At 40.6% G+C, this 15,001-nt stretch overlaps 1 protein-coding gene across 1 annotated transcript; it reads left to right on the forward strand.

Moving 5' to 3' along the window:
• On the forward strand, window positions 1-14,773 carry ssp3 (SCAPER domain-containing protein short spindle 3). The gene is made up of 9 exons (XM_022840036.2): window positions 1-271; window positions 6,176-6,458; window positions 6,731-6,962; window positions 7,085-9,418; window positions 9,595-9,837; window positions 9,999-10,356; window positions 10,759-11,276; window positions 11,485-11,613; window positions 11,806-14,773. The coding sequence occupies exons 1-9, from the start codon at window positions 187-189 to the stop codon at window positions 12,091-12,093; spliced, it is 4,470 nt and encodes a 1,489-aa protein (XP_022695771.1). The 5' UTR covers window positions 1-186; the 3' UTR covers window positions 12,094-14,773.
• Window positions 14,774-15,001: the final 228 nt, after the last annotated feature.

The following is a 15,001-nucleotide window of genomic DNA, read 5'->3' on the forward strand; positions in this document are numbered from 1 at the left end:
GCGCTATTCAACGACTTTGCCGCTGCTGCTGCTGCTGCTGTGGCTCTTACTTTAGTACACTGAAACTGAACGTAGGCTGTCGGATGCAGGATCTGACCGCTGGAGTTAGGGAAGCCACTTAGGGCGGTGGCTGGCTTCCATGGTTACGAAATCTTAACGAAGGAAATCAATTGATTGAATACAGTGATGAATCGATCCATCTATGTGAGTTGCAAGACGGTGGAAGAAGGTTTTCCGCTAAGGAACATAATCATGATGCACGGAATTCTCGGTAGGCTAATATAGGCATCTGTGTAGAATGTTTTTATTATAAAATGTTGCATATAATAATTTTAACTTTTATTATATTTATGGTTCTTTTCGTACATTGCTTAATCATCGAATCATCTAGTTATTTTCTTCGCTTTTTACTATTTATTTGTTTTCGCAGGTCGGTTTTTATCCTGCATGTTTCGTGGTATCAGTAACAACGTTTAAATGAGTGAATTATCATCCAGGAGCACAGCTGTGCTTATTTGTTATTAAAGAAATTGCATACCATTCAAGTGTACGGCCACGTAAGTTCCAAGCGCAGTTTCCCGTTGGGCTTTTATAGATTGCTTGGAATTGGAACCATAGATTTCAAGTGACGGTGGTTAAATTGGTTTTATATTTTTTCACTTTCTTCACCGTTAATAATCGCAGCATCATTTCGATGTCTGTTTTCTTGTTTAAGACCAGGTTATTTTAATGTTTATTGGGAGTGTACGTGATCAGTTAGAGCTCCCTGTGGGAGCTTCATAGAGGCGTGTTGCATCGAATATACATAAAGTCTCCCGGCGTATTCTTTGCTGAGTTTAAATAAATTATGATGTCATTTTCTATGGTAAGCATGGGTCATTTTTCGATTATTCTGGCTATATTCTGGCCCTTTCCTATAGATACGCAGCTCTGGATGTGGTGAGAGCCCTATGTCAGAATCAGTGTGAGTACGACACAAGCCTCTTGGCCTACTGCCACGCGGAGCCTCCAAACACTGAGTTGAATGTTTATGCAAGAGTAAAATTATCGCAGATTACCATACGATCAGTGTTTCATATATTATGTTGAATATAAACCGTTCGGCATAGTTCAGAGTCTGAATTGCAATCGTATTACACAATCAACGGGGAGAAGGGATAATAGTGCAGTACGTTGTGAGGCAATCGAGAACCGTTGATTCTGGCTTCTAGGGTCAGTTCAACAGAATAGACGTTCGCTCTGAGCTGTTAAATCTGCGGACACATCAAAGCGCAAGCCAGTTAACCCATTGAGATTTATGTGACAAACACAGATTCATCAAGTGGTGGTGGAACCGGTACAAATCTGTCAGAGTTGGAATGATAACAGTTGTTTTACCAAGGCCACTAAATATGCTTTCAAATAATGTGTAAGCCAAGTTTTTATTTTTCCCTATAAGAATGTTTGTTTGACCTAGGTTGTGTGTCTGGCTATATGGCTGCTGTGAGTTGACTGACATTTTTTATAGATTGCATGCATGTTTAGCCATTTTTATTCACTCTTTATTTTTACTAGTTTACTAATTTAGGCTGTGCAAGAAATGAGTCCCCTGGTTTAGTTCACTCCACCTGGACATGACTAACCAACATTTAAAGAATCTTTTTTGCCAAAATTTGCTTTTCGCTTGAGTATTGCGTTTCCACTACTGCCAACAGTGAACTCTTCAGCTAAGCATCTCAATGCTATCATGCTTTTTACCGGTCGCGTTCCAGGAAGAAGCCTTTTTAAAGCATGAACATATAAACGCATATAACAAACCTAAAGTCAAAGTGAGCCCTAGTTATTATTAGTAACCTTTTTACCACTTATATATATATATATATATATATATATATATATATATATATCTAAAAAGTGGCATTCTTACAAAATTATTCACAACATTTTCGATAACACTTGCAATGTCATACATATTCAAGTTAATATATAATATATCATCAATAAGAGTTAATTGTTTTAATGCAATTGACGACTGCACAATGGGTCTCGATTACTCGTTTTTATCCCACGCATATTGTACTCCGGTTAGCAGCCAACTTTAAACTTTATCGATAACCCCATGCGCAGATCTTCTGATTCTACAGTTTGTTATTCAAGTCTGTAATTAATCGTCTGACGTTGATAAGCTACTATGTTCTTAGCAAACGCTTTTCGTCTACCGAAACCATTCTGGAAAGGCCCCGATGGCATCAGCTGTATTTAAATTTGTTTATCCGTTTTCAAACAGTTGTGGTGAGAATTTTCTGCGAAAAGTTAGGAGTGAAAAATCAGATTTGTCGGCTATTTTATTTTCGCGAGGTGCCATATTTTGGTACCGTTTTATTTTTCATATTATGGCTTGCAAGATTTCGTTCTCGACTTCGTGCGAATATTGCCTTCTTTAAAACTTGACTAATATTTTTGAATTCTATTCAGTTTATCTACGTCTTTATATGTGCAAATACAAAAAAGATCGTCATCTTTACATTTATAAATATAACTTTGAAATTAAATATCTTTTGAACTAATAGGGCTAGAATGATGAATTAGTTTATGTTAGGGCTTTTGTTTTATTTTTACCTATTTATCGCAACGTCACATATTCCATTACTGAATTCAGGAAGTAATCGAGACACAACGATGAGGTCCGCCGTTGCCATCAACTAGCCAGACCGCGTGTTTTCGATTGCCGTGCCAACAGTACACGAGTTTCTCATAAAAAGTTCGAGACAGCGAGCTGTATTCATTGTTTTATTTTCGACAAGTATTTTATACCCAAAAAAAAAAAAAAAAAAAAAAAAGAAGCAGATACTCAGTTTGAGAACTACTATAATCATACGTCGAAACGTACTCGATAACTCGCCAACGAATGTTATTTCTCTCCAGAGCAACGCCATTCTATTGTCGGATTCTTCTCTGGTTGGCAATAGAGATTAAACCATGCCTCGTCGTCTATGGCGGCGGTATCCTCCAGGCAGGTTTTTGTTGTTGATTAAAGTTCCGTAAATTCCATACTTACATACATCAGCTGGCTTAGAATCAATTCGCAGAAGATTCATTTCTACTCAGTTTCGCATTTTCAGTTTTTCGGTTATGATTTTCTAACACATCACATAGGAAATGCCGGTGTTGGCCAACAGAGCCTTTAGATTCTATGCTCTGAGTAAAAAGCCTCCTCGATTGTGGCAGAGCGTTTTTATCCTTCAGGTTCAAACATCTGATCATTTCCTCGGTGATTTTCAACACCACAAGCTCCCGTATTGAAATGCGTACACCATTCGCGTACTATGCTTTCGCTTAGAGTCTGCTTACCTAACGTTTTCATCAATCTTCGATGAATTTCCGCATTGCTAGGGCATTGAAGAAACTAAAACTTGGCCAGTGAGCGTTGATGTTCGAGACAAATTTTTTCTTCTAATTAATTGTTTTTGTATTTTCCTTTTAATAAATTGTTTTTAGAGTTAACTAAAGCGGCTTTCATTTAATAGTTTTCAGAAAACGGCATACTTACCAACCAAAGTTCATCTGCGGCACCTAATTCAGGAACCATTTTATTTCAGCGTTTGTCGCATTCGCTTGTAACAGCTTGATGACATATCTCATAAATACATTTTTCTCTCTTTTGTTCTTCCTGTTTTTTTTTACCCGCGTTGTATGGATCGGATTTAGTGTCTCTTAAATAAGCTAATAGTGCAGGGGGTAGAAGACAGACTTAATTAGCCCAGGGTAGATAAAAGCCCTTACGAACTTGAGTGGACTTTTGGCCTAATTGTGAATATGAGATACTAATTGACCAGAAGTCGACGGTATACATTCCGTCTTATTTAATCGTCTAATTCTAATGTGCCTTCAGTTACCAAGGTGTTCACAAGCCAGCCTCTGAATGGCAAGCTTCATCAACTGTGTGTATCGTAAAGGTATTAACAAGCAATGCCATTACCATTATATTGTGATCTAGTAAGTCAGTCCAAAACGATTCACCGAGAAATAACTACGGCTGATGATCGCTGTTAGTGGGGCCGCTTATGATCTGGTCGAGTTATTATATCGTGAACAATTAAAGACTCGATTTCATTACGTGCCGAAGTGATTCAATTATTAATTGTAATTTACTAAATTTGTACCTTTATACAAGAACTTATAAAAGGATGGAATTGCATTGGAGGCTTGACGTACTGTGGTTTTCTATGAATTGATACTTCATGGGAATCATGCAAGGTGTAACCTCATTTCGAGAGGGACCGAGGAAAATCGGAATTATGTACAAAGTAGCCTAGGGATATTTTTTCAAGATTCCATCTGTACTAAATGTATATTATCCTATCCGAAAACAGGCTGTAGAAAATATACGTCAAAAGCCACGGTTAGAATCTGTAAAAGGGCCCGCCTAAAAGTCGAGTTTTACATTTTCTCTGGTATGAAAAGTATATATACGCGTATATATTTACATAACCTGTTAAGGTTAACATAATAGTAAAGGAAGTTATCTACCTAAAGCACTCTATAAACACACATAGGAGTGCGTACGAGCAGGTTTTTTACTCACTCAAATTTTTATTCATCCGGTTCGATTTGTAGGAGAGGCGGACAGAAGCAGAAGAAGATGGTTCAAGAGTGCGAAAAAATTAATGGAAACTTGGGCGGCCCCCATACATTGCCGCTTTTTTTAGGTTTTAATTTGCTAGTAATCTTAATAATCTTCTTCATTGCTTGATTTATTACTAAATGACTTTCAGTAGAAGAAGCGTTATTGTAACGTTGTAACGTTATAAGTGTCCCATCAAAGCAACTCCTGGAAGTCTAGAGTTAAGTTTATGCAATGCGGTGCTACGATGACAACATTAACAAATTCTTAAGGCGAACAAAGGATGGGTTTAGCCAAGAGTGCGATTTGGGACTCGTGATTTTCGCTCATTTCTGTCTAATTCAGCTTACGTACTGAGTGGTTGTTTGTATAGCAAACTGAAATTAATGTAGTGAAAATTAGTTAGGGCCAGACCTTGGTATCTGCTTCGCAATAACCGTCACCATTATGTAAGCAAGTTTAGCGTATTCGCTGACATTATTTATAAAATTCTATTTAAGCAAACAACTCTATCACAAATCTATCGAAGATTTTGACGTGTCTGATTGCGTTGAAAACCCACGATCGAATATGATTTTCATTTCAATGTATTACAAGTTGTGCCATCGAAATATGCTAATTACCGCTTCGGACGGGCTTCAGAAGTATTATTTAAGCCGATAGGCTTGACCATTTTGAGGCAGCTCTTGGTTCATCGAGGTTTGTCGATGACACGCTGTTGGTCTGGGCCCATATGATTTTCCGGTTTGTCATGTTAGCTAAAGCCAAGTTTCGTATTGGTCATAGGTCTCTGTTAACTCTGAAGGTTATAAGCATAATCTTTGGAATATGCGTCACAACGCCTGCTGAAATTTATTATTTTCTGATAAACGAAGCATTTTAGGAGAACAATAAATAAATTAGCTTTTGTCGGTCCCATAGGAGTGCTGTTTGGGTTGAGGTTAGTATTTAGCTAAGAGTGCAATGGTGTTCACTCTATTTCACTCAATTGATACGCGGTCAAAGCGGCCTATATGTTGTCGGTCGTTCACTAAACCGTCCCTCAGTGTGGTAGCACCCGCTCGAATATATTTTTGGGTACGTGAGGAGGAGCATTTTATTTTCAATGGCCAGTAAATATGGGCAGGCGATCCAATTATAGCGTTTATCTATCCGCATAGATATGTTTGAAGGAGGTGTGCCCCGGTGGTAATTGCCCGAGGTTGTTGTTTATACTGCCGAGATCAGATGAGGTAAGCTTCTGTAGAATTACACTCTAGTATCCAAAGCCTAAAGACTCCCAAAGTAAACGAAATAAGCGATACCGCCAGAGACCTGGAATCTTAGGGTCTTCAAAGCTAGTCTGGTAGATTGCATATCAATTAACGTGATTTTCTGCTTCTGAATTTGTTCATAAAGTATATTTTCAGTACAATGAATTGTAAATTCGCCAAGCTAGCAGCTCGCTCGAGCGTGATTGTCGGTTGCATCATATAACTATATTTCTTTTTCGGATCCATGCTACTGAAATTAGCTACGCGATTGAAATTAGTGTTTGGCAATTTTCTGTTTACAATTTATTTGTTGAATTAGGCGAATCAGTAGTGATGTCTACGTGCAAAGACATGTGTGCAGAGCGAACCCGTTCATCGTCACTTGGACGGGCTCGTGGCTATCGAGCACGATACTGGGCGTATTTGCTTGATAACCTACAAAAAGCAAAAGATGAAATCTGTGATGTCTGTGAGCGCGACCAGGATATTCTGGCATGCAAGGAAGCACTGCTCGTCCTTAACAACTACTCAAAAGAATTAATAGCTCTTATTGAGCTGATTCGGCTGAATGACAAACTTGAGAAAACCCCCGAGCCTTGCAGGTGCGTACACACTGTTGTTTTCTCAATTGATTTCCATTTCGAATTGAGTAAAAGTGGTAGCTATAGGCACACATACGTGATATTTGCATGTATAACCTTTCGAAATTCAGTGCCCGAAATATGTAGACATTTTCTATTAATTTAGTACACTAAGCGAGATCAGTTTAAAGATAATTCACTAGAAATGCAATTTTATTATATCTACGCAAATAATTAATATGCAAACACGTTTTTCATTTACTGAACATCTGCTTATCAATATGTCTATCCAGACCATCTTCACTATCATGGGAGGTTCGAAAGCCTGGAGGAAGCCTCAGTCGCATGGCTCGTGTATCACCTGTGCCCCCGCGATACTCCCCGCTACCTCAAGCAAAGGAAACGTGTACCGTTGCCGTACAAACCATCAATTCCGGACAACTTTCTGACGATAATCGAACGCGAGTTCCGCCCCCTACGCCCAATCGACCTGCAAGTGGCCTTGCAACTAGGGTGACTTCAAAGGTTTGTAAATAAAGAAGTACCATAAAACGATGGAAGGCAACACCAAGCAAGGATATGGTCTGATTTTAACGGCTTCACTTTATTAACACTTGTATACTGATGTAATTGTCTGTTCATTTTAGAACTCACCGTCGTCGCCCGTTCCTATGAAGTCCATTTTGTCGACGCGCAATACGACTCAAAAAGCACCACTTGCCGTTACTCCCGTGACCAAAAAACCCTTGGGTTTAGCGGTCTCGCATGCCCGGAAGTTGTTGGCATCCTCACCAACCTCAACCCTCAGGAAACAAATTGTACCTAAGACAGCAGGTCCTCCTCCGGTCAAACAGACTACATCGTCCTTGCTAAGGCGCTGTGCAACTACTATGGGGGCCGATACTAAAACTATCTTATCACAAAGGACTCCGAACGTCACTAAGATGAGCGAGTCAACAAGCTCCCTAAGCAGCTCCACCTCAAGCAAGTCATGGGCGGAAACGGTCAAAGGTGGCTCGATGCGCGCATTATCAGTTGCAAACAACGGGCTCGGTGTTAATGTCGATTCAAATAATGAGACGAACAATGACGACGATGGTTGGAAGGTTGTCAATCATCACAAAGTGAAGGCGAAATCTCCGAGTCCATTGGTAATTCGATCTCCTTCTGTGCCGGAAATTATTCGGAAGCGGCCCTCGGGTTCGCCGGCCACTGTCTTCAAGAGGCCATCACTGTCCCTTCCCCAAAATGAGTCCTGGATTACAAAATCGCTACCAGCGCTAACTCAAAAGCTGGCCACAGTGCAAGGAGCGCAGTGTGGTGGAACTATGCCACCACTGCAGAAAAGTCACACAACCTTTTCGATCGTACAACGACGTGACAAGGAAAATGATCCTGTACCACCAAAAGTCGTGCACAAGACTCCTCAACCTAAAAGCGCCCCGATAAAGGCTAGCGTCAGGCCGGTCTCAAAAGTCGCGCCAACCCGAGTAGCTATGGTAAAACCTACAACAAGAACTTCAAGTGTCACATCCAGGGCTCAAGAAAAAAGTAGGCCAAACGCAACGGTTGCAGATAAACTCAGACAGGAAACGGATAATAAGGCCAAGGCGGAAACAAACAAGATTAAGAGGGATTCAACCATAAGAAAATCACAAGTAAATGAGAGATCTAGTGTATGTGAAAAGGCTACATATGCATATATACCTCTTGATAAACGTAGTTCAGGGTCAGCTGAGGAGAAAAGTTCAACATCTTCGAGCATGGAAGTCAGTACAGAGTCTGTGACTCTCGGTGACAGCCGTAATGATCCCCAAGGAGTACCCCAGGAGCTTACCATATTCATTCCAGAGTCAGTACGAAGCGATTCTGTCAGCGAGGTGAGTCCTCGCAGTGTGGATAAGAACATTTCGACTGATGGGCCGTTTGAAGGGGATTTTTTCACTGACCGCATGGCGGCCGCTATCTGGATTAATAAGCAGGGCTTGTCGCTGGCTGATCAGGTTGAATTCTTGGACCAAATTGAGCAACGCGTGCCAGGACGGGCTACCAAGGTTCATGAAAAGCTTTCGTCGCCTAGGAAGGGCGTCACAGAAGAGACGCTACGAAAGCACGAACAACGGCAAGCTAAGGCCCAGGAACATCGTGATCGACTAAAAGAAGAGAGAGCACAAAATTATCGCGATATCCTACGTAAAGTCGAAGAGCATAAAGCTGCCAAAGAAGAAGAATCCAAAACTCTCTTACAGCGGGCCAAGGAGAAGCAGGACAAAGCCGATAAAAATCGCGAGGAACAACTTCGCCGTAAAGTACAGAAGGCCCATGATGAAAAAGAGAAGGTACAGGAGATCGCGTTCATAAATACGCTCGAGGCACAGAATAAACGTCATGATATCTTCGAGCGAGAAAAGGAAAGTGACATGAGGATACAAGAGCGCCAAAAGAAACATCAGCAAAAACTTGAAGAGAAGGCGGCTCGAGAGGCGGCCGCTGAAGAACGCCGAAAAGCCCTCGAAGAAGAATGGCAAGTTAAAGTGAATGAGATCCTCGAACGGCGCGCCGATCGGGATCGTAAACTGCAGCAACAGCAACAGGAAAAGGAAGCCAAACGCCAGGCGATTTCAAAGATCAATGAGTTAGTTAGAGAACGAGTTAACGCACCTGGCTGTACACCGTACGAAACGAAGAAGATGTGCAGCGCCTGCAACGTTCTTATTACATCCGAAGTGTATCTACTGAGTCATCTGAAAAGCGGTAAGCATCAGGAGGCGATGCTGAGGGATCAAGAGAGCTATGATACGCTGTCAGAAGACATACATTCATACAGTCTGAAGTACATCATCGATGCGCCGATTGATGAGAAACTGATCGCGGAGACTGAGGCCCTAAGGAAACACCTTAAAGCCATTCAGAAGAAGAGATGTCGTAAGCTGAAGCAGAAAATCCTTCTGAAAAGCAAGTTGTATGAAAACCAACAAGCTGTAAGAACCGGTTTGATTATTCAAACGGTTACTGATTTATTATTAGTACATATATGGCCAAAACAACTAAGTAGTATAATAAGTTACATTAGTTAGTTGAATGTTCAATTTTATTGCTATGCCTTTATCTTTTACGATGCCACAGCTAAAATTTTTGCGCACTTCTCACCTTTCAGGAGACCAATTCATCGCCTGCTGCGAAAGAGAGAAAGAGCCGACCATTAGACAAACAGCTGCGGGAACTCGCACGTGTGCTGCAACAGAACAAAAATGTCAAGGGTGTCTGGACAACGGACGCGTGCAATGCACTTGAACGGCCTCTCGGCGATTTAGAACGTTTAGGTGGGAAATCTGCTCAGGCTGACCAGCAACTGGCGGAATATCTTTCCTCAAGGGATTGTTTACCTCTACTCATCGAGGTGTGTTTCTTAACAGTGATAAAATTATGAAGATAAACTATGTTTAGCCTTAATTAAATCGTCAGCGTTCATATAAATACTTCTGCCCTTCTCCCCTTAGACAGGATGAGTGGATAATGTTCGAACATTAATTTTTCGCTTCGCCATGTTTTTTCCTATAGATCGCCAAATTAGTGCAGCGCAACAACTTACTGGTGTCAAGTGTGATCCCAGCCAAAGCATTCGGTCGCGCATGTCACTTGTTGCGGCTGGCAATCGACGCTACGCAAGGGAAGGCTGCCAAAGAACTTCTTCAAGGTAATGGGGCACTAGCGTTAATCGAATGCCAGCAACACCTTCTAGCAATTTTAGTACCGGACGATAATCCAGCCCCGCCAAAGGCGCTAGTTGCAAGCTGCGCCTTCACTAGTTGCCTTTTCCACGTACTTCAGGTGTTGTGCGACAGACTGGCAGTGACACCTGATATCGGCGACCTACGAGGAAGGGTCGTTGATTTAATTAGCTACACCGTCAGCGTTGGTTAGTATGCAGTAAACTTTATTAGACTTAATCCACGAATGGGGCAAAAGCTCCATAATATTTTTTAACTTTGAGAATCTGTATTTTACATCTGTACAGTGTAATATATATATATATATATACAATGTCTGTTTATTTATTTTTTGTCAAACTTCTGAGAGTATTTTTGACCCATTTTGTATTACTCGTTCTGTTTCACTCCTCATTTGTTTCACGTTATTTGTATGTAATAATTAGTAGTTCTTTCGCTATCTAACCAAAAAGCACGTATAACATATTTGCAATAGTAGAAATATTATTATATGCCGTCAACGGTGTCAAACAAGAACCAGTTCTTTTTTTCTTTTTCTCGCCAAAAGCTAACAATTGACGCGTGATTTTCGTTTCATGTTTCGATTGTAGGAATCCTTGATAAGCTTATGTATTACTTCACGTATATTCAGAGACCACGGGACTGTGAATCACAAGTTGTATCCGATACATTGTTGCACGCATTGCATTTCGTGGCTGGTCTCGTCCGTTTGCTAGCTGCGGTAGAAAATAACGGAACCGTTACCCAAGCCCAGACCGCATTGTCTGACGAGGCACCCTCTGATAGTACCCAACTATTATTTACTTTGCGTCGTACAGATGCAATGGGCGTTGTGGCCTTGTTGTATTCAACGTTGCTGTGTCAAGGGGCTACACCTCGGGGCAAAGAAGACAATGGTGTCCCGGCCCGAATGCCCCAAAGACAGGTCGGAATCACGCTGGCAGCGTGTCATCTTCTTACAAATCTGGCCAGCGCCGAACTTTCTACCTTTCAAGAAGTGCTGGGCAGAGAAGGCGTATCGCTTCAAATCCGCCATATTGCTAGCTACTTGCTGTGGTACTGCAGTCATCACGTCCAGGAGGTTGAGGAACGGAAGTTGCTTCATCAGGTACACTCCTTGGAGATGATTTCTTTCTGATCTGTGTCTAATTAGCTACCGTGTGGTGCTTTTCTGATGAATAGGGTGTGTAAGAAGCACGTAATAATAATAATAACTTCATGTCCCCACAAATATTGGCAGAGTATTAGGAGCGCAAGGCAGTTTTTGGAGCGTCCACATCTAACATGTTGTTTCGTGGCCTCTTTTACCCTAATAGGTCCTTCTGTTAGTGGGATTCTTCGCTGTGGACAATCGAGATAATCAGAATGTAATCCACACGGGAGGCCAGCCAACCGTCTTACAAATGCTCTGCAAGCTTCCCTTCGACTACTTCTGTGATAATATGGTTAGGATTATGCGAAGGTGTTACTTTATTCTAGCAGGACATACATGTATCTTCGCTGTTTAGACAATACGAGTTTTGCCACGTTCAAATGCATTAAAAACATTTCATTATTGACTTTGTACAGATACCGGCTGATCATATAGGGTATCTAAAAATTCTGTTGTTTAATTTAGCTATTCTTTGGTATTTCAGTTGCGTGATATTCTTATCCCAACGCTGCTAGCGTGCTGCAGCCTAAATGAACAGAATACGTTGTTGCTTTGCGAAGAGATCTCTCCTGTCATGCTGCTAACCTATCTCGAAGAAAAAATCCAGGAATCAAGTGACGCAGAATTGCCTAAGATTACCAACGACACATCGGCAAGGGTCACAGCATCGCAGATTCGTCGTGACAGGCCCAATGGAGTGTGGGCGTTTAACAAGCGCTTCCCCCAACGACTGTGGCCGGATGCGCTAGAATTTCTTCGCAAAACAGGGTAGACCAAAAGGAAAATAAAAGGTCAACAAATCTGTACAGGGAATAATCACATTTATTAATATTTCTCACTATAACCATAATAAATTACATCGGTTAGTTTCTATCGGTTGATCATGAAAATGAATAAAGTCATGTTGACTCGTAATAACAGCAATAACACGACTGCATTGGGTCACAAGTCTCGCGGTCAAATCTTTCGGTTGAGTCAGTGGAACTATTCGATCCGGTTCAACCGGGTTTTTGGGGAGTAAAAATTATGTAGTTGTCTCATAAAAGCACCCGACACTTCGACTAAAATCTGAGAGATCCTGACTCGACCGTGCTGCAACACAGACACATACTACGATATATACAAATATTCCAAAAAGGTTCATTGTTCTATTTATTAAGTCGTTATTAGCTTTATAATTACGTACTACTACTACTACTGTTGAGTTACATGTTGTAAAATTAAACTGTGTCAAAGTAGTCACTTGTGTGCAACATATAATTATTAGTATCTTTGTGAGAAGAATGAGAAAACGTGCTAAAAAGTTCCCATGCGTAGCGTAAAGGATGACCAGTCATAGGCATTATAATCCACATATCGCGGCTTGCCAGAGAACTCGTAGAAGATTTTGTCTGAAGATATCCTCCAAATAACAAAAGTCGTCGTTACGACTATCAAGTCATGGTACTACCGCCAGATGATACCAGAGGGATGACAAATTATAGGAACATGATCAACTTGTTATCGGATCGCATAATGAAATTGAGTATGTATTTATATTTAACCACAGAAGAAGTCTCTGTTTTCTAGACGTCAAACAGAAAACGAGGTCAATGAAAGATACAGTAGAAACGATATGTTGTAGACCTCAAATTTGTTAGACCCTTGTACATTTATTTGACGATGGTCAGTGTTAAGAACATACTCACGAGGAGCAACGTATCCATCAGGGCTCAATTCAAAGTACCTTTACTCACGGAGGAAATATGATACTACAAGATTATTATAACGATAATTATTAGCAATTGATGCAATTAAGTGTTTCTCATCTATTAACAACATCACCAGGTATAGTCAATTAACGATGTTTCAGTTCTGGGCTGGTCCAACAAGATGAATAGTATCATGAAGAAACTTCTGATTGTATCTTCGCTGAACCTTTCTTTGACTCTATGGGTAAACGAGTTTCGATAACGGACTCCAAACTTTTGAAAAAAGTATGAACTGCTAAGCATAGCTGAGCGTGGCTTATGGCGTCGAACTTATATTGCATTGCCCATCCTGCCAAATCGTAGCATGTTTTGTTGAAATGGTCAGGAGGGCACCTGTGAGAAGAACAACAGGGAGCTCCGACAACGCTCTGTTAATGATAAAGAAGAGTGATAAGAAAAACCTGTTGTTAAATACATGGGTCGTATAATCTAGTGGTATAGGAACATTTAACTAGAAATGTCCTTAGTGATCAGTTCAAATCGTACTTCTAATTAAAATACCAGATCCTGTAAGTCAGTTTGATTCGTTCGTCTTTGAAAGCGGATGAAGGGCACACATTTTCTTCGAACACACATTTTTATGGCATAGTTGGGACTGCGATATATTAGATTCTATATTATAAATAAGCCAGTGGTGCTGCATGAAATTGGTCAGTCCTGGGAAAACATTTTCAAATTCTCGTCATGGCTGCACTGATAGATTCGCTTGTTGTATTCACTTGAGACTTCAATTAAAGGGCATTACTACTAAGCACATACCTTTTATATAGTCTTAGCGATAGTCCTCTATAAGTATTATGTAAATCTAACAAAATCCGCTGTTGAATAGAGATGAGAATAGTAGCAAACGAGACGCTCTCCCCTATATTGTCCAAATGCGATTGGTTTAACATGCTCGTTTCAGACGTGCTTCGAGTATGGCAAACGTGCAATTGTGCCGTTGCATCGTCATCGCCATTAGTGTCTAGATCATACAATCGATGCCGCTGTATGAATGATGCAAACGCGCACAAGTCTGCATGCACCTGACAGGAACGCTTTCACGTTTCCCTTTCTTTCTATAAGTTAAAAGAAAGCCATCATGTATATATCCAAAACGATTTCCAACAATACGGGGTATGTTTAACGGGAAACCTAAGGAAAAGGTCAAAATAGCTCCAGGTCCAGTGATGACTACTTGGTCGAAAGGGTAGACCTATGAAGGTGAATTGGCACATACTTGTGCGGTATATGCGCGGGACTGTACTATACCAACTTTTCATTGTCTTTTCAGATATCTGCTTAAGACAGGCCGTACAATGCAGGCATTCTGTAATGCAGGAATTCATATATAGACAACGGTCTTTGCGGTGTACTCATAAATGGAACTTCATTTGCACATCTGATAAGCAGCATCGCAATTTGCCATAGATTAAAAATTACTGGAAGAGGATGCCGGGAGCTCGTAATGGCCTAAATATGACGTCGCAGGCAGTAAATTAATAATGTAAACAACATTTGCGTGGATACCTTTTCGGGTCTTCTAATGCACGATTGTGATGATCAGTTATGGCTCTATGTAAATAGCAATAATCACAATAGAAGAAGCGATAATAACCCCAAGAAAAAACTGTCTCAGGTATATATATATATATATATATATCTGGAGCTTAGGTCTACTATTTGATGAATGCATCTAGCAATAAATATAGTGTTTTTTAATTGAGATCTGTATTTATTTTTATTTATCGGGAGCTTATTATAGGCGTGTAGAGCAAACAAAAAATATTCATACAACACTTCATAGACCCAAGCGATTTTTTAAGCCATGAAAAGCAAAGGCGTTGTACAGTAGGTTCATTAGCCATGGGTTTGCAGTGGTAAAGTGCTTGCTTATTCTACCGAGTTCCAGGTTCGTTTTATGTTTAAAGAAGCCACTGGTCTGAAGGA

This window comes from Varroa jacobsoni, unplaced genomic scaffold (assembly GCF_002532875.2).
Source record: "Varroa jacobsoni isolate VJ856 unplaced genomic scaffold, vjacob_1.0 scaffold_843, whole genome shotgun sequence".
Taxonomy (NCBI): domain Eukaryota; kingdom Metazoa; phylum Arthropoda; class Arachnida; order Mesostigmata; family Varroidae; genus Varroa; species Varroa jacobsoni.